We start from the raw sequence: 26,566 nt of genomic DNA on the forward strand, positions 1-26,566 counted from the left end.
TAAAGAATTATGGCTAACAGTAAAACCATCTAATATTAATAAATCCAAGACAGAAAAAATACATATCACAGGTATTTCCAAATTCGTGAAAATCATTAGATGCAAACAGTAGGGTAATCAAGGGGACAACTAAAAGCATGTGCTCTGTTTCTTTTTAGAATCCCTCTGAATCTCAGGTTATCAAAAATATATTTTGGCAACTGGGTTCATGGTCTCAGTGAGGGAGAGGAATGTTTAACCTTTTTCTGAATTTTTCTGTCCTGTTTCCCCTTGAGAGCAGAACAAACTTGGTGGGACCAGGGAGGGAGGGAGGCCTTGGTTAATGTTTTAAGAAGGAGGAATTTAATTTGGTCCAAGTTTTCTTCTGCTAGTTGCCTTTTCTCTTACAGAGAGCTCCTTGACAGCCCTTGTTTTGTATGAAATTATGGAAATCACAGACTGGGAAAGGGGAGTCATTTTCAGAATTGAAAAGGTATGAGTGTCTTTACTGGACCCCCTCCCCCCAAATTTCCCATCACTGGAAAGAAGCCAGTAAGTTGGAAAGGTGCATAGGAGGGCTAACACTGGTCAGGTAAATAAGGAGAAGCCCCAAAAGTGATTTGCAGTTGGTTCCTACCTCCTTCCTATCCCTCCAAAACTAAAAACAGCCTCTGCGCAGCAATTTTTAAGGCCAAGACAGAGAGAAAGCAGATACCCAAGTCCCCAAACGTGGCTTCCTGGTGCGTGAAATCCAGACTAACTAGCAGGTTAGATGATGGACATGCCCTAGGCTAACATTGTCCCTTCCAGCCTGGCTCACGTGGGTCAGGGGTGTCCATGAAAATCCCCGGACCACAAGGGGGATCTCTTTGGGAATCTGATTGGGAAGACTCAGGCGAAAGAGGGAAATGCCTGTGTAGAGAACCGAGGAGGGGGGCTGGGGGAGAGTAATCAGCTCTAAGGTTGCAGATTTAGATCTCAAGGCTGAAAAGGATATGCTTCCACCAGAGCATCCTGTAGCGCCTCCTGTCCTGCCCTGCCCTGCCCTGCGCGCGCACCGCACTCACACGCACACCCGTCCTCGCACGCGCACACACTCACACTGCTCCCCGCCGCTCTACCCTCTAGACTGCACGGGAAACGGCTTTTCCGGGGCGCGCTCACCGGAGGTGAGGCGACCCAGCCCGGCCCAGCCCAGCCTGGTACCCAGCGCTGGTCCCTGCCCCTGTGGGGAGGCAGCGCGGCCTTCTGGGCTCCGGAGCGCGCGGGTCGGGAACCAGGCGCGCGGCCGCTGGCACCAGGGCGGACCGGAGAAAGGGCGCGAAGGGGTTGGGGAGAGGGTGACGCCGGCTGCCCCCACCCCGCTCCGCGCCTCCCTCTGTAGCCCTCTTTCCCTTCTTCCCCTCCCACCCTGCCGCTCCCCGCCGCGTTTGGAACTCGCGTTTGGAAAAGCCACCGAGAGCCTGCAGGCTGGCAGCTGTGCGTGTGCGCGCCGGCGGCCTCGGACGCGGCCAGCGAGGGGACCTCGGTGCGGCGGGAGCGCCCCGGCCGGCCCTCCAAGTGCCGGCCTGCAGGGGGCGCCGGCGCGCTGGCGCCCCTCGGGCTCTCCGCCGCCCGCCTTCGCCCGGCCAGGAAGGGTTGGAAGGAGGACCCGGACGGGAGCTGGTTCCCCGCGCGCCTCTCTGGAGGGTCGGCGGGGCCCTGAGGCTGGTGCTCACCCGTAGGACCGGGACGGTGCTGTCACACTTGTCACCGACGACGGCCGGCGGGGCGTTGCAGTCCGCTTTCCAGTCTCCGCGGCTGGAGGAGGCCTCGGGGCGGCAGGGGGAGTTTGCCTCCCGGCGGGCTGGCTTCGCTAAACTCAGTCATTACTAAGGGGTTGGGAGGGGGAGCTTGTATCTTATTTCCTGGCAGAGCCGCGGGAGGCGTCGGGAAGTTTCCTACCACTCGAGGGACGAAGGCGGATGGATCGAGAGCCTTGCTTCCCCGCTGGGATGGCCCGAAAGTACCAGAAGTCTCGCTGGCGAGCAGCGCCCTCGGCTTCCCGGGCAATCATCCCAAACGCACACCCTTCCCCTGGCTGAAGGAACCCCAGGCTGCCTAGGAAACGGCCCGGCGGACCTGGCGGGCCCTAGGGTGGAGACCCGGGCGGGGTTGGGGGCTACTCGCGAATCTGCTGCGGGCGCAGCGTCGGGGTGTCTGGTCCCTGCCCAGCCGGTAGGCCGCGTCCGCCTTCCCACTCGGTGGGGCTTTGCGCCCCCACCCATGGGAGTTGCCTGTTCTGCAGCAGAGTTCGAAGGGGAAAGTGGGGACCACGTTCCCAGAGGAACAGAGTTCCAGACCTCTCAGGGCACTGATGGGGACTCCGTCGGACCCACGGGTTCCGCAAATACTCCAGAGGGGTGCCCAGGGCCGAAGGTGCCTCCTGAGCAGACCTGAGCTTGTGAAACTCCGAATGGGTGTCCAGCTTCTTTTCTCACTTCAGAAGTTCAACTGAGCTTCGTGTAGTGTCTGTCCCCCACCCTGACCCGAACCCACCAGCCAAGCCGAGGCCAGACGTGTGCGGATTTTTTTTAAGACCCACATCTTGTAAATGTGAGATTTTTATCAGGCAGCACAGATTACTTAAAGCGTTCCATTTCTTCGCGATCCAATTTTATTAGGATTTACTCTCATTTGTGCTCCGCTTCTCTGGGGAAATAATGCTTTGATTAATGTAATCCTGGCCCGGGATCCGCCACATGCCCCTCGACCCTCTCCCAAGAGAAGGACCCTATTTGACAAACAATAACAGAGCAGTAACTCTTGCAATCTGCCCACACCTTTGGGGGTGGCTGGGGAGAGGGTGATACGCGTTCACACGCTGTTTGCTAAATGCAATGGCGAGAGGAGGGAGCAGGGTCTACGTGAAGTGAACTTTTCAGGCTCAGAGCCCTGACTCCCAGCCGCGGGGGCTCACCGGGAGGGGCCCGGGCGAGAGAGCGCGTGGGTGCGTGGGTGCCTGTGCGCGCCTGCCCTTCGGTTGTTCGGGGTGTCCGCCTTTGTCCCCCCGCCGCAGGCCTCCACGGCGGCATCTGCGCGCGGCCGGTGGGCAGCCTCGACCCGGGGCGCGTCCACAGTGTCCACGCGCGACCCCAAACACCTCGAGAGCAGATCTTAGGGGTTAACCAGGCACCGACCTGAGGCGCCCTGCAGCTGCCAAAAGCTCGACCGGAAACCTAGAACATGGGACCCAATTCACCGGTTTTCCTCATCCATACATGCATCTATCCATCCCTGCATGCGTACATGCATGCAATACAAATCCCGGGACGCCGGCACGGAGAGCTGCGCCTCGCCCTTGCTGCGGGCTGAGAGCGGGTACCACCCTTCCAGCTCTTCCTCCTCCCGCGCAGCCCCGGCCCCCTCCCCGAAGGGAGAACAGCTCAATTACGAACAGGAGCCAAGGAACGAAATCCCAGGCTCAGAGGCGCCCGCCGTTGCTCCTCTGTTCCCGGTCCCTGTCACGCAGTCCCCACCCCCACCGTCCCCAGCTCTGGGAGGGCGGGGACGCGGCGGTGCGAGGGGTCCTGCCCTGCTCCGCCGGAACAAAGCCCGCCGCGGGAGCCCGCGGCCGCGCACCGAATCAGTGACAAAGACAAGCGGGCGGCGCCGAGCTCCAAGCCTGCGCTCCTACGGCTTGGCGGGAAGGAGGCCCAGAAGATGGGGTGCGATTTGCACCCGGATTTTCCTGGGCTGCGGCATCTCGCTCCTGTGTACCCAATGTTAGGGTGACTCAGCGTTTATCTCCTCGCCTCCCTGCTGCCCCATCTCCTCTCTTGTCCTTTTCTGTCCCCAGTCTCCTTCACCGCTCCCTGCATTTTTTAATCCCCCTCACTCCTTGCACCTTACCCGCTTCTCACTTTGCCCTATTTACCTCTTTCCCTTTTTCTTTCCCATAGAAAAGCAATGCTAATTTGACTTCTGAAGGCCGCTCTAGATGTTCAAATAACAGTCTGAAAGACCTTGTTGGGCAGTGCTCAGGGAGAAAAGGGGAGTAATGGGATCCTTTTAATTTTATTATGCAAACTGTGCTCTAAATAAAATAAAACGCCGTTAGAATGCTATCTAAGGAGGCCGAGCTTAGCCCTGGGGCCCCCAAAATCGCCAGGGATTCGGAAGAAGTCGCTTCTGGTGCCCACAAATCACAGGAACGGGGGCGGGGGAGGTGAGAGGAGGACCCAGCCGCTGTGGAATCGGGACCTCAGCGCTGGAGACTCCAAAGCAAACCTTTCTGGGAAAAGTTCTCCTCTTACTTTCTAACCCTGAAAAGGAATTGCTTGCCAGATCCCTCCAATATAATCATAGTATTTTTGAATTTAGGATACTTTAATAGTCAGTGTTTTTCCAAGTGAAGTTTTACTTGTTTGTTTTTGTGATGTGAATTAAAAATGAAGGGAATGCAGCCATTTGAACAATATATGCCTTGACTTCTAGAGGCTTTTTGCACCCTGATTTAATACTAAATTGACATTTGACGTGTATTAAATGGCACTGAAAGCCTGAGCTCCTTCCCTTGGGCTTTATTGAGCAGCCAGGCTCCCTACCAAAAATTCAGGGAGAGAGGTGAGCCTTCAAAGCAACATCAGACGCGTAACTTTTAACTTGAGACTAACAAACTCCAAGCTGCCTGAAGCTACAGTGAGCAAGGTCACTTAGCTCTACCACCAAAGCGTCTACCAGATATGTTTATGCTGAAAGTGTATCACTGCAAACCATGGTATTCGTAGTATCAAATATCAACGAATACATTCGGCACTGTATTTTCAAGGCGAACAACAATAAACACATTTTCTTGAAAACACCCCCGAGGCTGGCCATCCAGGGCCGGCACTGGGGTGTCTTAGGGCCTGGGGGAAGGAGCGAGATAGTGAACTGGGTGTTTCAGCATTCACTGGAGAGAAGAGACCACAGAAGAACAGTTTGAGAGGAATGCCGAAAAGAGCAGCCGTCAGCCTGACATGCTGCATCTGCACCCAGCTTCTCAGACAATAGCTAAGTTCAAATGTCAAAAAAAAAAAATCTAATAATAATAATAATAATAATAAACAGAGGTGCCAAAGTGCAAGAATTGTTTTCTGGGATGTATGCCATATGAATCTCTTATCCACCTCCAGACTACTCCCTGTTCGACCCAGAAAGGCGATGCTGTATAATAATGTATGAGGAATGTTTGGCATAAGGAGCGTCCTCAGGACAGAGAAAGCTGTTCAGTTCTGTTAGGACCACCACAACCTCAAAGAATCAAACCACTTTCCTGGTAAAACTGAGTTCGTATTTCTGGATGTTGTTTTTACACACGTACAAATACACACAAAACCCACCAAGCTGACCTTGGAATATTTTTCTAGCTAAGAAATGACCAAATTTTGTTAATGAATCATCATCATCATCATCATCATCATCGTCTCTGGTCAATCAGCCCCGCTGTATGTTATCTAGCCCTATGAATTTAAATTTGAAGAGCATTGCACTCAGCAGGGAGGCAGAGAGGGTGATGAGGGTACAGGCAGGAGCAGTCCATCACACTATGTCAGCTCCAGCTTCCCTGGCAATTGGTAGCTTTCATTACCAGACTTGTCAGGTGCACGCCCGCATGCAGCTCGAATGGGCAAACTGTTGGAAATGGGTTGTTTTAAAAGCATTCACTCGATTACCAACTTACTGTGCTTTCTTAGTTTATTTCCCCCAATCTGAAATGCCCTGTAGTTTAAAGCTGTCCTGTAAGTATCAGAAAGAAAGCTTCTTGCTTTCGGGTGAAAAATCATAATGTCTTTGAATGTATTACTCTTTGAAACCATTTAAAAACCTATGTACTTGCTCCTTTCCTGCAGATCAGACAAATCAGTTATCAAAATGATACAAATAATTAGGGGAAGAAACACTTCAGAAAACTTAGCAAGACCAAGAAACAACTCATCCACTGCCAAGACGACAAATACTTTTTTCCACCCAAAAGCTACCGTGGAAGAGTCGTCCCCTTTGTATATAACACAGAGTATGGGTTGACAGTATGCTTAACATTTTAATTTGTAAATGCTAATGGCAAATGTGCTTCTGAACTGCAGCGATATCAGAGCTCCTTATCATTCTCAAATGGAAACAAATGAGTAAATACCCACTTTGTGTTTTGCACATTTGACCCAGGTAATGTTCTTCATTCTCTCGTTTGGCAAAAGCAATTTCGCCATCCCCAACAATTAAAAGTCTGTAGCTTCGCCCAGCACTTTGAATCTTAATTCATACCCAGCTTGATCACTTCCACCCTCAAATCATTATAAAATACTGAAGCCATCTCTATAATACGTTAGTTCTTGTCAAATTAACTTGTTGCTCTACCCAGATTTCTTATTTTCTGTTTCTTTTACATTAAGGAACCTAGGACTATAGATATCATGAGGGGCAAGCATTTTATCTTTCTGTTTATTGTTTAATTACATTTTCAAAAAAAGGAAAGTAAGTAGCAGCAAGACAGGAACAATCACAGATCTCATGAAAAGTGGCACACAAAAATTATGCTCTAAATATATATAATGATTGCCTCACCAATGTTTTTTGCAGAATGTCTGGCTGAATTGAAAAGTTTCCTTTCTCCTTAATAATTTTTAAATGCATTCGGCAGCCCTGGGCATGCAAAGTAAGCTAGAGCTTTGAGACATTCGTCCACTTCATGTGGATCTGCCCCAGAAGTCTTTTGTCTGAAATGTCCCAAAAGCCAAAGAGAAAGCAATGTTTGGGCTCAAGTTACAGTTTTCTCATTTCTCCCTGTTTTATTAGCGCAAACCTGAGAGTACCTTTCCTGACTCTAAATGTGAGAGCTCAGGGTGAAAATAACAGATTAAAATGTGTTTGAGTGTGCCCCTTTTGCTTATACTGTTCCCAGAATCTCTTGACCCTCCTAGAAAACACACCACTTAGATCCAAACTCTGACTTACTAAAGTTAGTGTCAAAGAAAAACTTCTCCTGCTTGGAACCCGGTTGACTTGGAGCTGGGTTAGAAAGAATAAAGTGTCTTTTCCTCTCTTGCACAGGAACCTGAGAGCCATCACATAATGTGGCCCTTACTAACAGGCTCTGTGACACATTCACAGGTGTGTTCGGCTATTGAACCGTGGAAGCCAGCTTCTCACTTCCAGTCACTCCCGGCTTCCCTTTCCTAGTCACACTCTCTGAATCTCCTTGGGAAAATTCTTAATGACAAACTGACTAATTCTGAACCAGTCAGGATCTGCCCTTCACTACTTTAGGAAGTTTTCCACGTATCTTTTTTGTCCTTTACCACAATAAAGTTTAGTCTTCACTGGCAGTATGTAAATATCTTTGAGGCAGAAACCTTGTGGCTCTGTTGAAACTTTTCTTCAACTGGGTTAAGTAATGCACTAAAAAGTTTCAAGCCCACAGTTACCTCTAACCCGTGGCTATTTTGTATTTTCTTTTCCCTGCCAAGTCTTTCAAGGATAAATCCAAAATCTTTCTAAAACCATAAGTGGTAACAAGAATGAAAGTAGCCACTACATATCAAATGGAGTAAAAGTGATCCTGGGCCAGTGGACTAAATCTCTAGGACCCAGAGTTGCATTTAGAAGTCAAAGCATGTATCAGGTTGAAGAACTTTCATTATTTAAACAGATAATACCTTAGGATGCATTTCGTTTTCTTGACTGTTAAAACAACAACAACAAAAACAACAAAAAAACCCTGAAAGGTAGCTTCTTAAGAGTAGCCTATTAAATCCCCTTAATAATAATTTTCAAAAACTATTCTTGCCTTCACATCTCATTTCTGTTTTCCAGCCCAGAATACACTTCACTGAAATGGAGGAATAGTTTTTGAACTGTATTTCTTTCTGGGCCATTTCACAGACGTGGGCAGGTGGGGGATGGGGAAGTCATTGTCCTCATATTTTAAAACCCTGTGTTATGCAATGAATTCCCTCCTCATTGTGAATATGCATAGAAAGGTAGGGGTATTTGTTCCTTTGGCAAGTTTGGAAGAGCAGATTTGCTTTTGAAACAGCTACATTTTCCTCAGTACTCGCTAAGATGAGTCAGTGCGCCCCCTGCTGACGAGCCAATAGTGCGACTCCTGAGCAAAGTTTATTTTGTTCAGTAAACCGTGTCATATAAAATTAACAACAGCCAATAAAATTAGCTTATATGTTTCAACTGTAAAAGTCCAAAACAAAATAAAGCTAGTTTTAGTGGCACTAGAAATCTCTAGTTTGGCTTCTTCTCTTTGGCTGAACCAAGGTTCTTTTATCTAAAGCCCAGTGCACAAACATATAGCTTAATGTGACTAGTGTTCTTCCTTTTATTTCTTTCTCTATGGCAACCAATATGCTCTGCTCAGAAATGTTCCCCATCAAGGAAACAAATGATCTTCAGGGAGCAGCTCTATATGGCATCTGGTCCAATGGAGCACACAGAGTTAACCCCAGTCAAAAGCAACGCTGCCAAGCACGTAAACAAGGAGTGGAAAACTGGCGATTCTTAGCCCCCTCCCCAACTGAAACCTCTTCCTCCCTCGTTACAAACCGTTTCATTGATTCGGCATCAACTGTTTCCAAATAAATTACCAATTCTAAATTGCAAGGTGTTCTGTGTAAAAAAGTGCAATAAAATTCCAGCCATTGGATTCTCCCCCCTCATCATCACAGACGCAGCTTCCTTTAAAAGAACAAAACCAAGAAGATTTTAAAATTTTCTCCGGCCTATTTCACTAAGGTAAGGCACTCAAATGGGCCTGGACTTGGCCTAGCTATGTCCTCCGGCCATGTTTATCTAATTAACTGCACCTAGCAAGTAACTGCACCCTCAATTTTTACAAAACCCAGGAACAGTGGCAAGGAGGGAACAAGTGAGGCTGTCAAAAATAGAAAACAAAGTGAAATCGAGTCTGCGATGCTAAAGCTCCAGCCTCCGTTGGGAATGAAGTGTAGGGATGTCCTGGTTAGTTTTGATTGATCACCCTCTTTCTGATGGGCTTTCACTACCGAGCTGGGAGGCTGCAGCTCCCCGCCTGCTCCCCAGACACAGCATTAACCAGGGGTGCCCTGACTTCCTGCCTCGCTTCCTCCTCCTCCAGCTCTCTGCCTTCCCTTTGCCAAGTCCCCCTCCTCACTCCATCCTCCTGCTCCCAGCATGAGTCCCCCCACCCCAATCCAGGCAGGCATACACAATTCAGGACATCACCACTGGCTACAGAAATAGGGTTTCTTCCCCTCTAGTCCTGATTCTCTGGGGAAAAAAAAAAAATCCCAATCAAGAAATATTTATATACTGCATGCTTAATAATCACTTCTTTTCCAAGGTTTCTTCCCCCCCCACCCGCACCCCACCTTCACGATCAACAATTACAATGAATAGCATTTCCCCCCCACCCCTCCAAAGTAAAGTGGCTTTTGCTGTGTGGGGCTTTGGACTGAGTCCATCTTTTTATGTAATATTTTAGCAGGGTTGGATTTTTTTAACTCCCCCCCCCAACATATCTTCCCTTCCTTCCTTCAAACAGTTGCTCTGTGAACCCTCTCTTGTCCCAAGCAATGAAAATAAGCTCCCAAACCTACAAGGACATAAATAAATAAGCCAAAAAGGAGGGGGAAAAGAAGAGAAAGCAGGGAAAGAAAATGAAAAAACACTTACCGAGCAAACTTCCAGGGTTAGGTTTTTAAATAAAATGTGTTTTTTAATTTTTTTTTCAAATAAGGTGACTGGGTTGGGAGTGGAGGGGTAGGCATATTCTCAACTCTCCAGCACCGATGCGTCCTTAGCCTTCCCTTCACACTGACGCCTCGAAGCCCAGCTCTCCACTAGTCTATTATTTTCACCAAAATATATGAAAATGTATGCAAATGAAAATCAGCACTAACTGTTCTCCCCTTGTTATATACTTTGGATTTTTTTTTTCCAGACAAAACAATCACACTCGCAAAGGGAGGGGGCGGATGGGGTGGGGCAGCGTGGAGGGGGGAGAGAGGCCGGGGAGCGATTCGAGAATTAAGTACGACGCAAGGGGGGAGGAAGAAGGGGACAGACCTCAGAACAGAAGTGTATTTCTGTTATCGAGGAGCACAACGTTTTGGGGGGCTTCCCATACGCGCACACACACCCTCCTTGAAAAGAAAGAAAGTGGATCTGTTTGCAGAGGCGCTATCACGTTTCATCAGGCCACCTGAGACTGCTTTTGAAAGCGTGTACTGTGAAATTCATAGCAGTAATTTAGACAAAATCCTCACTGTATATTAATGAAAGGCGGCCCCATGGCTCTGTTCCTATCCTCCCCATTCAGTGTAAACAAAACCACGAGACTCTCTTGGTTTTTGAGCCGGATCCAAGCAAAATCGGCAGGAAAGGAAAACATGGGGTGCTGGCACCGACTATTCAAACGTCTGCACCTGGAGATCTCAGATTTATTCAATGAAATCTGTGTTCCATCTTTTATATATACATATACGCATACATAAATATAAAAAGCAACCTTTGGGGGACGCAGAGGAAAAAAATCCGTTCTGTTTGGGGTTTGGTTACCACCGCCTTTGGTATCTATACCTTGGCAATAATGGCTTTGCTAAAACCTACCTACGACGGTATCTCACCCGGCAAGCAGGAGCTGGACGAGAGCCTACATAAATTCTACGCGTCTAGTGTTAATCTTGAGATCACGCAGGGGCTGCCTGGCTGAGGCTGGGCAGGAGAACTCCTGCTTTCACTGAGTTCACTTAACTGCGCTCGGCAGAGGCACGATACAGCGGGAGAGAAGGGCAGGCCCGTTCACATTTTAATCGGAGCGCACCGGCGGCTGCTCCTCGTCTGCGTTCTGGGCCGCCGCTCTGGCTCGGGACTGCCAGATGCAGGCGCTGGCTGGGGGCGGCGGGCGCAAGGCGAGCGCACCCGCAGCTAGGGGTGCGGGGTGCACGCACACGCACGCTCATTAAGAGCCATGTATTTATTGAATGTCCGAGTTGGGTTAGTTCATTGGAAATCCCCGAGGAGGGTTCAATTTGCCCTTGTTTTCGTTGCCACTTTCTCTTTTTTCTTGGTTCGCTGAGGTTCCTCTGTGCAACGTTTCCGCTTGGCCGCGTCCCCCCACCCCACCCCACCCCACCCCCGCTTCTCTCGCCCACCGGGTGCACTCCCCCTCCCGTCCCCCTTAACTCTTTCAGCTGGGTTGGAGCTGAGAAAGCGTTTGTCGCCGCCAGCCCCATCCACCACGCAAATCCATCTGAGACAGAAAGGAAAGGGAAAAAAAGCACCACCATGCCTAAGAATAGAGAGCGGGCAAACCCCCCACCGCTAATAACACACACACACACACACACACACACACACACACACACACACACACACACACACGAGGAAGCGGTGGAGCAGAGAAGGGCGCGGCTAGCCGATTCCGGTTCTTTCGCCCGGCTTCTGCTGCCGCGGGAATTCCTAAAGCCATCGGGGTCGAATACACTTACGATGAATCTATGGGGGAAGGTCGGACTGATTGCTTTTCAAATACATCGCACGGCTCCGCTGACCGGCACCCTCCAAACTCACAAGGGCACGCACGCTACTTGCACGAATCCCAGAGGAGGGAGGAGGGAGGAAGGGAGGGAGAGCGAAGGAGGGAGAGAGGGGGTGGAGGAGCGAGCAAGCGGCGGCAGCGAGCGGTCCGTCTCGCACGCGCGGGCACCGCGCTGGTCCTGGGCTGCAGGTTTCCCAGATGATGGCATCCGAGAACTTAAACAAAGGGGGCCGCCGCCGGCGCGCAGCGGCTGCGGAAAGTTGCGGTGGCGGATTTCCAAGGAGCGCGGCCACGACCCGAGCTCTTGGCGATGCGAGCCCCCGCTTCCCACCCCCGCCGATCAGAGATGGGGGCCGGCTGGTGAAGGGAAGAGGAAACTTTGAAACCACTGGGGACACATCTGTCTATAGGTATTAGCTTGAATGGTACATCCGTGCCGCGCGCTTTACAAATCTCTGGCGGGGCGGGGGTAAGGGGGTGAGCAACCCGACGCGTACTAGGTGGGGTGGGCAGGTTGCTATTTTTCATGTTTCCCTCTTCGTTTTCCTTCTGATTCTCTTCCCCTCTCCCGTCCCTCCCTCCCTTTTATCTCCCCTTTCTTCCCCCCGCCCAGACCTACTGCGAACACCCAGAGCCGCCGAGGGAACGCCAACGTCTGGGCCGGACACTAAGAGTTAAGATGTGGCGGAGGGGGCGGCGGGGGAGGGGCGGGGAGGGGAAAGTGGCGAGGGGGAGGGAGGCTGGGGGACCACAGATTTCCAGCTTCTACGACGCTCTGCCTAAATTAAAAAGCAACCAATCGGAACGGCCGGAAGGGGGGCCTCGCGTCCTGAGCCCGTCATTCCGAGCCTGCCAATCACCCAGCGGGTAGCCAATCAGCGGGGGCCCTGGTGCTCGACTTCCTTGTATTTGGGAAAGTGTGGTGGTGGGTGCGCGCTCGCGGCGGAGGGTAAACATTCGACAGTCCCCGCTCGAGAGGGAGGGACAGAGAGCGAACTGTCAGATCGGAGCGAGAGCGGGCGCCCGAGAGAGGGAGAGAGAGAGAGGGAGGGAGAGGGAAAGTGAGAGAGGGAAAGAGAGCGCGAACGAGGGCACAGAGAGAGCTCCTGCTGCAACTCTGCTCCAGCACGGCCAGCGCCAGCGCCCGCCGTCGGTGCACTCTACGAGCAGTGCAACGTGCCCACTGGAGTTGTTGTGTATCAAGGATCGATCCCCTATATGCACACACACACCTCCACCTCCACCAATGCACTCTTCTTCCTCCTCCTTCTCCAGACAACTGCTGGGAAAAAAATAAAACACCAACCCCAACCGTCAGCAACAAGGTAACAGAGCGATTCGACATCATTTTTTTTCCTGTTCAATTTTTTCCTTGTTATATTTGTTTCCTAATTTCTGCCCAAAAGGAAAGATGTCGCATCAGACTGTGACTGTTGCGAGGAGAATGAAAAAGGACTCTTGTTTCAGAGGCAACCAAGAGCTCGGGCAATAGCAACTTCAGAGAAATGCACCATCGCAAGAAGTTTTCCTAGGACAGAACAAAACTTGAAACGAGAGGACCAGAGGGGGAGAGCAGGAGCCAGCCTCCCCTCTCCGCATTCGCGAGCAGCCAGCAGCACCACGCCTTCAAGGACGAAAAAGTTTTACTACTCTAAGGGAAAACGAGTGAAATGTGTTCCTGAGGAGGAGAGGAGAGAGCGCACAAGGGAAGGAGCGGACCGGTTGCTGGTCATCCGTAATTTGGCTAAGGAAAAAAGGAGCAGCTTCTTTCTTTGTTATCTCCCGTGAAACCTTCATTTAGCAGGTGGACGGAGCCCCGCGACCGGGCAGAGTCCGGGCTCGCCCGAGGACAGGAGGAGGAGCGGGAACCCGCGCGTCCCGGGAGAGCGCCCCGAGTGCAGGTCCCCGCCCCGCCCGGAGAGCCCCGCTGGAGCGAGCCCAGCGCGCCAGGGCTGGGGGGCGGCCACGACCCCCCCTGAAGGGGGTGGCCACGGAGCGCACCCCGAGAAGCGAGCCCCCCTCCCCAGAGCGCTGCTCCTGCGGCTGCGGCTGCTGCTGCTGCTGCTGGTGACCAAGGCCGGCCGGCGACCCCCGCGCCCTGCCGAGCGGCCTTGCAGCTGCAGCCGGGGACCGCGGCGGCGGCGGCGGCGGCGGGGGCGGAGGCGGCGGCGGAGGAGGCGGCGGCGAAGGCGGCGGGGCCGGCGGGGGCCCGGGGCGGGGGCGGGGAAGGAGGGGGGGAGGAGGCGGGAGGCGGGGGGCGCGGCGGCGGCGGCGGCGGCGGCGGCCGCGGCTGCTGCTGCGGCGGCGGCGGTGGTGGCGGCGGTGGGGTGGCGGGAGCGGAGCGGCATGGCCACGGCGGCTTCTAACCCCTACCTGCCGGGGAACAGCCTGCTCGCGGCCGGCTCTATTGTGCACTCGGACGCGGCAGGGGCTGGCGGCGGCGGGGGTGGCGGCGGCGGTGGCGGCGGGGGCGGCGCAGGGGGCGGGGGCGGTGGCATGCAGCCGGGCAGCGCCGCCGTGACCTCGGGCGCCTACCGGGGGGACCCGTCCTCTGTCAAGATGGTCCAGAGCGACTTCATGCAGGGGGCCATGGCCGCCAGCAACGGCGGCCATATGCTGAGCCACGCGCACCAGTGGGTCACAGCCCTGCCCCACGCCGCCGCCGCCGCCGCCGCTGCCGCCGCCGCCGCCGTGGAGGCGAGCTCGCCGTGGTCCGGCAGCGCCGTGGGCATGGCTGGCAGCCCCCAGCAGCCACCGCAGCCGCCGCCACCACCGCCGCAGGGCCCCGACGTGAAGGGCGGCGCCGGGCGCGACGACCTGCACGCGGGCACAGCGTTGCACCACCGCGGGCCGCCGCACCTCGGACCCCCGCCGCCGCCCCCACACCAGGGCCACCCTGGGGGCTGGGGGGCGGCCGCCGCTGCCGCCGCCGCCGCCGCCGCCGCAGCCGCCGCCGCGCACCTCCCGTCCATGGCCGGGGGCCAGCAGCCGCCGCCGCAGAGTCTGCTCTACTCGCAGCCCGGGGGCTTCACGGTGAACGGCATGCTGAGCGCGCCCCCAGGGCCCGGCGGCGGCGGCGGCGGCGCGGGCGGTGGAGCCCAGAGCTTGGTGCACCCGGGGCTGGTGCGCGGGGACACGCCGGAGCTGGCCGAGCACCATCACCACCACCACCACCACGCGCACCCGCACCCGCCGCACCCGCACCACGCGCAGGGACCCCCGCACCACGGCGGCGGCGGCGGCGGCGCGGGGCCTGGACTCAACAGCCACGACCCGCACTCGGACGAGGACACGCCGACGTCGGACGACCTGGAGCAGTTCGCCAAGCAGTTCAAGCAACGGCGCATCAAGCTGGGCTTCACGCAGGCCGACGTGGGGCTGGCGCTGGGCACGCTCTACGGCAACGTGTTCTCGCAGACCACCATCTGCCGCTTCGAGGCCCTGCAGCTGAGCTTCAAGAACATGTGCAAGCTCAAGCCGCTGCTGAACAAGTGGCTGGAGGAGGCGGACTCAAGCACCGGCAGCCCCACAAGCATCGACAAGATCGCGGCGCAGGGCCGCAAGCGCAAGAAGCGGACCTCTATCGAGGTGAGCGTCAAGGGCGCGCTGGAGAGCCACTTCCTCAAGTGCCCCAAGCCCTCCGCGCAGGAGATCACCAACCTGGCCGACAGCCTGCAGCTCGAGAAGGAGGTGGTGCGGGTCTGGTTCTGCAATCGGCGCCAAAAGGAGAAGCGCATGACGCCGCCCGGGATCCAGCAGCAGACGCCCGACGACGTCTACTCGCAGGTGGGCACCGTGAGCGCCGACACGCCGCCGCCGCACCACGGGCTGCAGACGAGCGTGCAGTGAAGCCAGGGCGCAGCGCGAAGAGGGCCGCCGCCGCCGCCTCCGCAGCCGCCGTCAGCACCGCCGCCGCCCCCGCCGCCGCCGCCGCCGCCGCCGCCGCCGTTGCCGCTGCCGCTGCGCCGACCCTGCACCTGGGCCGCTCCGGGCTCCAGCCCAGGCCCATCCTCCGCCCTCCCCTCCACCCAGAGACAGGCATGCCCGCCCTTGGAGGAGAGAACGCGGGAGAGACAGACCAAGGAGGCATTTTTGCAGTGCAAGGAAGGAGGGGCCAAAAAGTAAAAAGCATAATAAACACCCAGACTGTTTTATATACATGTATAACAAACAAAACCGGAAGAGAAAAAGGGGGCGATCATGAGATCTCGTTTATACTGTGGTGGTGTTTCGTTTTTGTTTTTGTTTTTAAAGAAGGGTGAAGATGCCTGACGCACCAAAACTGCACTCGTGAGGTTTTACCACCCTGAGATGACCTACACGGCAGCGGTGGACAGCACCTGCCTCGTCTTCTCCTCTTTGATAAAAAGAGAGAGAAAGTCCCCTTTCCTTTCACTTTCTCTCCCCAAAATAGCTGCCTAAAGAGATCCACGAAAACTTTATTTCCTGGGAGCGACCTGAGAGAAAACAGAGGCACCAGGTTCCATCAGGGGACGACACCGTGCTCTGGGACCCTGTTTTTCTTGGCCATATTAAAGTCATTTGGAAACAAACAAATCAACTCTGAAATGGGAAGGAGGGGGAAAGAAAACAGTCTCCAGGAAAAAAATAATTATATTGACAGCTTCTGAAACTAACAGACTGAATAGCAAAGCCAAAAGAAAAGTATCCTCAAAGTAACCTTGGAAATAAAAGCATCGGGAAGGAGCAGAGGGAGAGGGGGACGTCCGCTGAGGAGTGGCGAGAGGCCCCGGCCGAGTCGGGTCGCGGGCGGGCGGGCGGACTGGGAGCAGATCGGGGACCCAGCCAGCAAGGCCGCCGAGCCAGGCCCGGCCGCGTACCCAGGCTTTGACGGCTGCCATTCAGGGTGGACGATGCCTAAAGATTCCACCGCTAATATTTTTTTTATTAATATTTTTATTTTTTATTTCTGGACTGACTCAGATAAAGGAATTTAGAAAGACTGAGCACCAGCCGCTGCACTTCTCTGGACTTCTCTCCTCAATCCGTTGCCAACTTTGATTGAATGGGTGCTGTGGATGTGATTATATAATACTGCCATTTCCAAGCAGTGTTTTTGGTAGGTTTTAATAAACAGACTTTTCAAAAGACGGCAATATAGAATTGTTAGATCCGTTGTTGATCTAAAAATATTTGCTTTATATTTTCATTAAATGACTTCTTTTAATATTTTATTCAGAATACTTATGAACTGCTGCAAAACGGTAATTTATTTTTCCCCAGATCTTGTATTACGTGTTTTTTTCAGACGAGCACAAATCAAAATGAAATGAAAATATGGACAGTTGTTAGGTAATAAGGGTATCTTTTGATGTGATCATTTGATTGTAATTTAATTTGAGTAGTGATTCCGTAAGAGCTGATCGAGAAAATAAATTTGTTAGAATGAAATAGTCTGTGTCTGATGCGTAAACACTGTGTGGGAAGAAAAGAGTTCTTTAAGAAATATTTTTTTACTAATGAAAATCCTTAAGTAATAGCGTTGAGGAAGTAGAGCCTGCTCCACTTAAGGTACTTTTGGAAATCTAGAGTAAAGCATAGGCATTGCTGAGACAGCTAGTATTTTAACATCGTAGTCACTCCTCGTTAATCCATAAATTCACAATATTTTTCTCTCCCTTAATTTTAGTGGATGTCTTTAGTGTTTTTAGGTGAGATTGCCTAAATATTAACCCTTTTCTTGGAGATACCTGTGTTTCTTATCGGAAGATTGAACGATATCACCAGTAAAAATGAGCCAACTGGTTATTAATGGTTAATACAGCCCCTCCCCCCAAGTTCAGCTGCTTTTTTCTTCTCCTGCCCCCCTCCCAACATGTTCCTCTTTTCTCTTTTTCTCAAGACTATAGTTGTTAAGAGTTGCCTATAAGTCTTATAAAATATTTTGATATCAATTACTTCCCGTCAATAACTATATGTAATTAAATTTAAATTATTAAGCTTTTGGGGATTTTTTTTCCCCCTGTAATGAAAGAATATAGTTCTAAAATCCTGATTATGGTCCACACTGCATATCGTCTGTGCAATCACCAACTCAGACTTAAGGTTCTATATTTCTGTGTTTTTTTCTCTCCCCAGTATGATTCTAGATCTTCTTTACTGGTGCTGGGGATTTTAGTTTTTAGGTCACCTTTTACCTAAACCCTGCAGAGTGGTCACATTGATCAAGTTAGTGTTTCAATATTTACAATGTGGGGAAATGAAAGTGTGATGCCTCAGGTTGTGAGTACTTAAGACGCTAAAGGCTCTGCTTAGTTGAGTCCCTATATATTGTACTTTAAAAAAAAAAGTATTTAGCAGTGATAGAGCAATGATTTTATAGACCAATTTCCCCCAATCTCACTTAGCTGTCACTCACTTTTTTTCCTCCTTCTCTCATCTTCACTCCCTCTCCCTGTGATACCAATGCAGGGGTTAAAAAACCCTGAAAACTGTGAGACCAGCAAGGAACAGTTATTTCTCCCAGACAGGCCCTGTGTCACTTTCATAAATCAAGCCCAGCCAGATGGCCATGTATTGGGTTGCATTATTTTAAACACCAAATCCTACTAAAAATCACAATCATTTTGATTTGTGAAATCTGAAAAAGGCCACATATATTAAACAGAGAGAAGAAAAAAAATGAAGACCAGAAACCACAATTTACTTTTCTCTGCCTTCTTGTTCCCTATTTCTCTTGCTGCTGTAATCCCTATGCCCAGCAAATTTACAACCTGGAGTGGGGGTGGGGGAGAAGTTCACCATTTTGGGGGTGTCTAGAGAGGCAAGCAAAAAAGTCCTCGTGGAAAGCTGAGGACTGGTCAGGTTGTTTTTATGTGGTGGATACTACTGGCACGTGAGATGGAATCTTGTTTTTCCTATGGGAATGGTGGTGGTTGATTAGACAAGTAATGGGTCTATTAAAAAAATTTTGGGAGGTATCTACTTACTTGATTTAGCTGACAACAAAAGAGCTAACATTAGATTTCACACTGTTTTCTATTAAAAAGCAAACTTTGCTGATTACTTTGGAAGAATCCCTGATTTGAGGGTAGCAGAGTAACTTTTAATTGGAGAAGCTAGGAAAGCAAACCCATTTTGTTTCATTATTTGCATTTTATAAAGTGAGCTAATGCTTGCACTCCATTTTTTTAATCAACCCTTTGAATGTAATTACAAAATGAAATTCATGGTTGAAAAACAAAAGAGGGCAGATATAACTGAGAGGTTTTGTGCTAAGGCTTATATTGTTACACATGTAAATAATGAAAATATTGTTATATATCACCAGATCTTTTTAATGAATTTGGTCATTGTGTTCCTTTGCAGCGCAAGTGTCTTGTGCTTCGTAAAGCGCCCATTTGTTTCCTCCATTTCAATCCAACCCCTCCTCCCCTTCCAACCCAAAGGAAAGTGACAAAGTTCTGTTCCATCAGCCTTGCTAATCCCAAGCTAGGCCCACTTACAGTTTACAGTCTCCTGTGGCTCTTGATCAGTTGTCCAAGCCTCCGTCGGTCACCTCACCGCCACAACCATTTTCCCCTGGCAAGTTTGTGCGATAAATCATTCAAGGTGTATTGAAAATAGTCACTTCGCTGTTGTTGCTCTGAATTTTTTTTTTTTTTTTTTTTTTTTTAGTACTTAGCCAAGGACTACTTCTTTGTTCCAGGTAGAACTGTTCATTATTGATCTTAGCGATTGCCTCTGCTGCCCTATAGCCTCCAGTGTTTGCTCATGACCATGCTCATAATCTGTTTTGTATGAATGGTTTTGAACATTCAGAGAATAATTGGTTCTAATATTAAATGCAGTATATACTATTGATAGTTTTATCGATAAGTGTAATATTTTAAATAATTTTAACAATTAAATTTGTTTTTTAAATTATATATTTGTAAAGTATTTATCCTGTTGAAAGCAACAATATATTGTTGTATTTATTCGTTTATTTTTGTAATAAATGATCAACCTCTTCAAGCTAAATCAAAAATGATACTTTTATATATTTATACAAAAATGTACTTTAAGAGATGGGCATATTTGCACTAATTTGTATGTAAATTGAGTAAAATCCATTAATAACTTGTAGCTTTCAGTACTAAATTGAAGGAAGAAACATTCTCTCCACATGGAGTGTAGTTTGCCCAAGTTCCAGGGTAATTAATCAACTCTAAAATGGATGCAACAAGTATTGGCACTGGATGCAGACTTGAAATTAATTATTTAAAAGGTGGACCTGATTGTTTTTTTAAGGCAGAAAGACAGAAATTAAAGAATTTGCTTCTTTCATGAAATGCACGTGGCTGGCTGCAACGATTAGAGCAGATGCTGTGTTTCAGTGATATCCTAATACCTGACTGTGCTCAGACATCTATGTTGGGAAAGGGAGTTGTAATAAGAGTTGGGAGTTTGCGGTGACCCAGAAGCAAGGTGATGTGAAAAAAGAAGAGTTGTGCTATACTGAAGAAAAAACTTTAAATGATCCATAAAATGACTGCGAGTGGAGAAGCCCTTTGTCCTAGTCCAGCTACTAACAGCATAAGCAATCAGCACAGGTGTTGTTGTTGTTGTTGTTGTTGTTGCTGCTGCTGCTGCTGCTGTTGTTAAGAGTGATGCATTTGAGAAGTGTGAGGCAACCCCTCAGGCTCTCCAAGTTCTGTAGGTCAGTTGGTCATCTCAGCTCCTCAGGGCTGCTGGTCTGAGGGCCTGAAGTTCACCCATGTGACCTCCTGGGTGCGGGATCCCCATGGCAGGCTTGACATTGATTTCAATAAGGAAAGCAGAGGGCTCTGCGTTTGCATCCTGAACTTTGTAGCCTAGGAAAGGAAATAGTGCGCAGGCTGGAGGAGCTGGGGGTGGGGGCGGCGGAGATAGCAGGACGGGTACTTGTGTAATCAGATTCTTTGATTTTGTTAGCCTGGCTCATGGCCTATTAATTAGATTACTCTCTCTTTCATTCTTGATTTCACATCCGTGTTTGTTCCTGTATCCTAAAATGTGGGCGCGAGCTTGGCGAGCAGGAGCCTATGATGTCACTGCCGGCCAGAGGCGGCCGCCTGGCCTTCTGGCGGGCTGTGGGCTGCGTTCTTGATGAGTCCGGTCTTCCTCAAGGAAGAGTTGGCTCTGGAAGTGACCTCAGAGGGGTCTGGGAAGAGGGCAACAGTCATTCTCGTGGCGGCACGATGTGTGCGCTGGTGTGTGCGCGCGCGTGCCGTGTGCATGTGGGTGCGCGTGAGCGGAGGGGAATGCGGAAATTCGCAGTCTGGACCCCGAAGCCCTAGGGGTACGGGCGACTGGGTCAGGTGGAAGGCCTGCCTCTGGTGAAAACCCGGGATCAGAAGAGGCGGAGGGGGAGGGGGACCCGAGGCAGCCGGGTGTCCAAAGCTCGCTTCTCTCCGGGAGGGAGGGCAGGGCTGGGCGCGGAGGTGGGGCGGTGGCGGTCGCGGTGGGGCGGCCGGGTCCCTGCTCGGCCCGGCACGGCCGGGCGGCCAGACTGTGGCAGCTGCTGCGGGTCCCACAAGTTGTTTTCCTCGTGGCGACCATTCAGCAAAACGCACGAACCTTTCTCGAAGATTTAAATTTCGCGGATGAATTACCATACACCGGTTGCTTAGCAACTAAATTCAAGCAGGGCTAAGAATATGCAAGCTTTTTGTATTCTCATTAATAAAAATGCCACTCTGACACAGCAACCCGACTTTGGATCACTGCAACTTCTGTAAAAGCCGTAGGAGAATACAAACCGATCCTGCCTTTCAATTACAGATCAAAATGGCTTGAAACGCGATGTTTTGTTCATCTATCTTCCTAAAAAGCGATGTAAAAAATAACGGCTTTCAAGAGCAGTAGTAAATTCTTTTTTTTTTTTTAATGGAGTTGTCTATCGGGGTTACTGATAATTGTCAACTGAACCCTTTTGAAACACAGGTTTAAATAAACCTTTTCATAAACGTTTCCACTCTCTCCCTCAGTCCCTCCTACCCTCTGATCCTGTTCTTCCCCAGCCTCGTAATAACAATTATTATTATTATTATTCTGGAAACACTCAGGCCTGGGGAACCCTAGAGACTAAAGGGCAGCCAGCAGAGTAATAAGCAAACCTGGGGGCTGGAGAAAGTCCAAGGAATTGAGGAGCCAGGGAAAGGGAAACTTCTGAAAGTTTCCTTGGAAGGTTGAGGGAGTTGCTGGAGGCTGGAGTCCGCTCAGGTCCCAGAGGTTCTGGCGATAACTTTCTGGGGGGCTTGTGGAAAGAAAGGTAGAAATGCTTGTGGTTCTCTGCGCGACGTTTGCGGATTTTCCGTTCTGGGGGTGCATCCTCCTCCCGGGAGAGTTGAGTTGCGGCCCCCGCTGCTGACGGTGGAGTTCAGAGGGGCTGAGTTCAAGGCCTGGCTGACCCGGACTCTCTCTGAAATCCACCTCTCTGCTGCCCAGGGCCCTGGAGTCCTGGAGCGGAGGACCAAGTAAAGACGGATCTGGACCCGTGACCCCTTGGGTCTTCCAGGACTGTGGCCCAGCCCACAGACCAGGGCCTGAAATTGATGTGGAGGACGTACTCTGTTTGTCTTCCCGAAGGATGCGCCGCGTGGAAGGAGATGCGCAGACTGGTTCCAAAGCGTAACCTTTCGCTGGGGTCCCCATGTGCGGGCAGAAGAAGTCAGGGCGGAACAGTCTAGTGCACTGGCAGGGCTCATTGTTTGGGAAGACACCGAGGTCTAGGCAGCTGGGATTGCGTAGCGGAGGCAAGGCCGGAGGCGGCCGGCGGCTTTGTGGAAGTTTCGCGCCGCCAGGCCCTGCGCGTCTCACTGGGCAGTGGTGTTCTTGGGTAGCCCCCGGCGCTTGGCCCACGCCTCCGCTTCCCGCGTGTGGGAAACTCGAGCACCTTACAGGCACCGGGGTAGACTGCCTGTTCCTGGCCCGGTGACGGTCCCTCCCCCAGGCCCCGTCTCCGCCCGAGGACTGCAGGCCTAGGCCTACGGGGAAATCCTGAGACCGCGATGTGCGGGCTCCGGCAGCTGGGCAAGGCAGGGACTGTGCCCAGTCCTCCCGCCAAGGAGATCGCACGCCAGCTTCGCTTCTGAAGCTGCAAACGGAGGCAGTGGTCAGCCCTAGAAAGATCCCGGGACAAAGACGAAACCCCAGATTAATCCCCATAAGATTCCTGGGGAGCTACTTCCCCTTCCCCCCTCACTTTGGCAAACAGGAGAACTTTAGAGGTGCCGCGTCCCCAAGTCAGCCTGGACTTTTAAACCCCATAACTGACTCCATTTAACCCGATTTCTTTCTAGTGTGTACCAAGAAACAGTGGAACTTAAACAAACCGTAAATGGAGATATTTGATGTATTATAACATGCTCAGAGGCATTAGAGTTCCTTTTTTTTTTTCTTCCAGTAAAACATACATAATAAACAGGGAGCCATTTATTTACAAATACAAATGTCCTAGACAAGCCACATTCCATGTATGTAATTCATTAATGGAATTTGTTCCTTTTTCTTCCTTTGGAAACAGAAATTTTAGCTTTTAAAAATGGCTTGGGTCTTGGGGAGGGGGTGGGTAGGAGAGTAGTTTACCTGTTCTTTGAAAAGGGAGCAGAAGTGTCCAGCCAATTCCTGCTTTGAAAGAATGCTAAACAATATAAAATAACCTTTTAAAATAGAGAGGTGTTTGTTTTCTTTTTTACTCCTCAGAAAAGAAGTTTCTTAGTTGTAGTTGCTGTTACCAGAATTGCCCAGTGGAAATGGGTTGGTAATATCCCCCTAGTTGACAAGTGCGTGTGGTGTATGTGTGCACGCACGTGCATGTGAACAAAATTGCATTTTAAATGCCTTAAGCTGGATGGGAATATACGAAAACTGTATCTGTAAAATGTATTCAGTTGTCACAGTTTTAGAAATGTCTGTGGAAATGTGCCCACCAGCCTGCCTCCTTCCTGAGAGTTTATATCTAGGTAGAGTGTTAGGTGATGACTTCCCAGTCACCGGTATGGCCAGGATCAGTTACCTGGTGAAACTGAGTCTGGTTTTTAATTCAAGAAGTTTTCTCTAAGGGAATCCCCTTTCCCTATAAGTTGATAGAGGGGTGTTGTTTGAAGGAGAGTTGTCCAGAGGAAGGTGGAATCAAGTGTGAATTATCTGTGTGACCCAATGAGCAGTGAATAAATATGAAAAGTGCAGAATACACCTGAGGTATGTCTGGGGCTTTGTAAGGTCCCAGCACTAGACATGATTACATAGTACAAAAAGAATGATCGCTGCTGCCCATGTTTCATTATTGTAGCTACAAAATAATGGAATGAACATTGAGAGGGAAGGAAAAACTTTTTTAAATTGTTTTTTCTTTTAAAGAAAAGGAACAAGAGGTGTTCTGATGAGCTTCCTGGGAGACCACCCATTAGCTCTGTCCTCCAGGACTGCCTCTCCGCATAAGGCAAGCCCATTTAGTCGGCTGGAACATTGCACACTGAAATAGAATAGGTGTTCTTTTCAAAGAATTTTCCTTGAGCCAGCAAGAAAATAAACGGTGTCAAAACCCACCACCCTCACTGTATCCAGGTTTAGACAGGGAAACTTTGAGGTGTGAGTGGGGCTAGCCAGATTTGTTCCTTTCTGCCCCTATCAAGGTCTCAGAAGGAGGGTGAGTCTGTTTCACTTACATTTCCAAGGTTGAATACTCTCCTGCAGAGTTAAAAAATAAATTAAATAGGTCTAATCAGAAAGGATAGTATCACCCAGAAACTGACCAAATGAAAAGAAATGTCTTAGTAGCTTAGTCTTGAGAATCTTTAGGTGACAATAGTGAAAAAACCATCGTAGAACAAAACAACATCTACGAACTATTTTAAATTACCATTTCATGGGGAGAAATCTTTCAAATTTCAAAATCGCTCAGGCAAGCCTACTGATTCGACTTTGTATGCCTTAAAGATTTCTGCCAAGCAGGGCTTTAAAAACGTTTCCCTACTGAAAGAAGGTCTTTAACTCTTCCAAGAACTATTTAATAGTTGTCCTGAATGTTTTTAACGAGAGAGGGAGGCTAAGTGAGCAGCCTTGAGTCCCACACAGCCTGGGGGAGTAGAAGTGGTGGACACTCAAAGGCACGGAGCAGCCTGCACCTGAAACGGGCTTTCTGCTTCTCAGTGAGGAGGGGCGGCCAAGGTCAGCAGTATTTACATATGTACCTGATCCCAAAGGCTTTCCTCTATTTATCAAAGAGGAGGGACTGCAGGTGAGGGGGTGGAAGTGAGGGGAGAGAAAGACCAAAAGAGAGATCAGTTACCTTTCCCCTTTGTTCCTGGGCCTTGAACTGGGGCTTCAAGGAGGGGAATAAAAGCCCCCAGGGAATGAAGCTTCCATCTCCATTTGCATCATCCTGACACCCCCGCCAGAAAACCAAGTGCTGGCTGATTTGGGGCAAAATGGTAACTTGAGGAATCCCAGTGTGAGTGTGTTACATAACATACAGAATCCTCTGTGGGGAGAGGTGCACTCACTTGATTTTCTCCAAATGACTGTGTGCAGGCGGAAAGCCCTAGAAAGAAGGAATGAAGACAGGTTAAATAGGAAGACTGTGGGGAAATGGGGAAACGTGTAGCCATATATGACAGGGCACATGTAAGCTTGTGTGCAGGTAAAGTTATACCTCCACCATCCGTGTGCCAGAGCATCCTTCAGAGATCCTGCCTAGAGCTGCACCTTGGCTAAGTAGGACTCCGTACTTTACAATGGTGGTATGGTGGGGGCAGTGGTACCCAAGACTACTGGGACCTGGTTGTCTTGTGGGGCAGTAGGAGCCAGGTCTGTTCACGACTGTGTCATCCTCAACCAGCTCTTTTTGTCAGAACCCTCAAATCCTTAGCCTGGGCGGGCAGGTTACCCCCTCCTCTGTGCGCCCTGCTGTGCCCACCGCAGTCGCCCTGCGGTGGCAGGAGAGCTACTCATTCAGCAGTAGCAGTATTGCGCCGATGCAGCATCCCGAGGTCACATTCAGAAAGCCGGTTCTTCCAGGACAGCATCGCCCCAATACTGCAGGCGGGGCTAACCGTGCTTATCTGCCCCAGGCACGGAGGGGAGATTGTCACCAACGGAAAAGAGCCTTGCAGAAGGGGAGCTGAAAGAGGGCGGTTGATCCTGGGCAGATCCCCTGCGCCAGGCCCTCTCCGCTGGGGGCGAGCCGGGAGGGAATCGAGGGGTCCGGGAGGGGGAGCTGCTGAAAGCGCGCAGGCTGACAAGGCTATAACAAAGGCTTCCTGCAAAACTAGTACTAAGGATCTTTAAAGGATCACACACCTTGCAGGCGTGTCCCCAGCTCCCGGGACGCAGAGCCCGCTGATTGTTCTCCCGGGCTCCGCAGATGTGCCCGGGTCGTCAGAGGTGTGGGGCTGGATGTCCAGAGTCTCGGCCTCGGCCCCTGCGCTCCCACAGGCCTGCGCTGGTAGGGGTAGGTGCCCGCGCCTGGGCCCGCGGGTCTTTGGTCATGGCTGTTCCCCGGGAGGCTCAGTTACGCGGCAGCCTTGCTGGGCAACATGCCTCGCCCTTGGTTAATCCGGGAAGGTCGCGGGCTGCAATCTGGCCTGACGAGGCAGGCCCTGAAGTTTCCCCGCTGGGCGAGCAGAAGAGCGTTCGAGAAGCCGGGAGCTGGTGGGGCCGGCGGGGCGTCTGAGTCACCTGAGCTGCAGAACGGACGCCCCCACGACAAGCTGTGAGCACTCACAGCGGCTAGTTGGGCATTTCCCAGCAGCCAAGGCTGCGCACTCCGCCCCTGCTGAGGTCCCCTTTGGTTCCCGAGGACCCAGCTCCTCCCGTCCCTCTACTCGGCGCCCCTTGCCGCCATAGAATCCTGGGGCGACCCTGGGCCAGGACCTCCAGCTGATGGGTAGGAATTGGTGGGAAAGGATTGGCGCCCCAGCACCGGGAGACTGGAAGAGTTGAAATCAATGCAGGAGAACAATTGGGAAAAAGTAAGAAAAAATCACCCGGATGACCTCCAACTTCACCCCCACACCCCTACGGGATTCTGAAGGCTCCTGCGCAGGTCCTACA

At 51.1% G+C, this 26,566-nt stretch overlaps 2 protein-coding genes and 1 long non-coding RNA gene across 10 annotated transcripts in view; 1 reads left to right on the forward strand and 2 right to left on the reverse strand.

Annotated features, from left to right (window-relative positions):
• Positions 1 to 11,557, reverse strand: part of LOC123568308 (uncharacterized) — a 46,461-nt gene extending 34,904 nt beyond the window's left edge. For 4 of the 8 annotated variants that reach the window (XR_012421997.1, XR_012421994.1, XR_012421995.1 and 1 more), the window contains exon 1: positions 11,478 to 11,557. This is a non-coding gene — a long non-coding RNA (uncharacterized lncRNA). Of the gene's footprint in view, positions 1 to 9,660; positions 9,812 to 11,477 lie in introns of those variants that run through there. The other 4 variants (XR_012421996.1, XR_010580327.2, XR_010580317.2 and 1 more) reach the window with 1 other exon arrangement.
• Positions 11,558 to 12,482: 925 nt separating this feature from the next.
• Positions 12,483 to 16,939, forward strand: POU3F3 (POU class 3 homeobox 3). Its single transcript, XM_045368687.2, has one exon. The coding sequence runs from the start codon at positions 13,874 to 13,876 to the stop codon at positions 15,374 to 15,376; it is 1,503 nt and encodes a 500-aa protein (XP_045224622.1). The 5' UTR covers positions 12,483 to 13,873; the 3' UTR covers positions 15,377 to 16,939.
• Positions 16,940 to 21,445: 4,506 nt separating this feature from the next.
• LOC135966759 (uncharacterized) lies at positions 21,446 to 26,227 on the reverse strand. The gene is made up of 2 exons (XM_065526698.2): positions 25,814 to 26,227; positions 21,446 to 25,055 (listed from the first exon to the last, which is right to left on the reverse strand). Exon 2 carries the CDS (start codon positions 22,676 to 22,678, stop codon positions 21,596 to 21,598), a length of 1,083 nt encoding a protein of 360 aa, XP_065382770.1. The 5' UTR covers positions 22,679 to 25,055; positions 25,814 to 26,227; the 3' UTR covers positions 21,446 to 21,595.
• Positions 26,228 to 26,566: the final 339 nt, after the last annotated feature.

This window comes from Macaca fascicularis, chromosome 13 (genome assembly GCF_037993035.2).
Source record: "Macaca fascicularis isolate 582-1 chromosome 13, T2T-MFA8v1.1".
Lineage (NCBI taxonomy): Eukaryota > Metazoa > Chordata > Mammalia > Primates > Cercopithecidae > Macaca > Macaca fascicularis.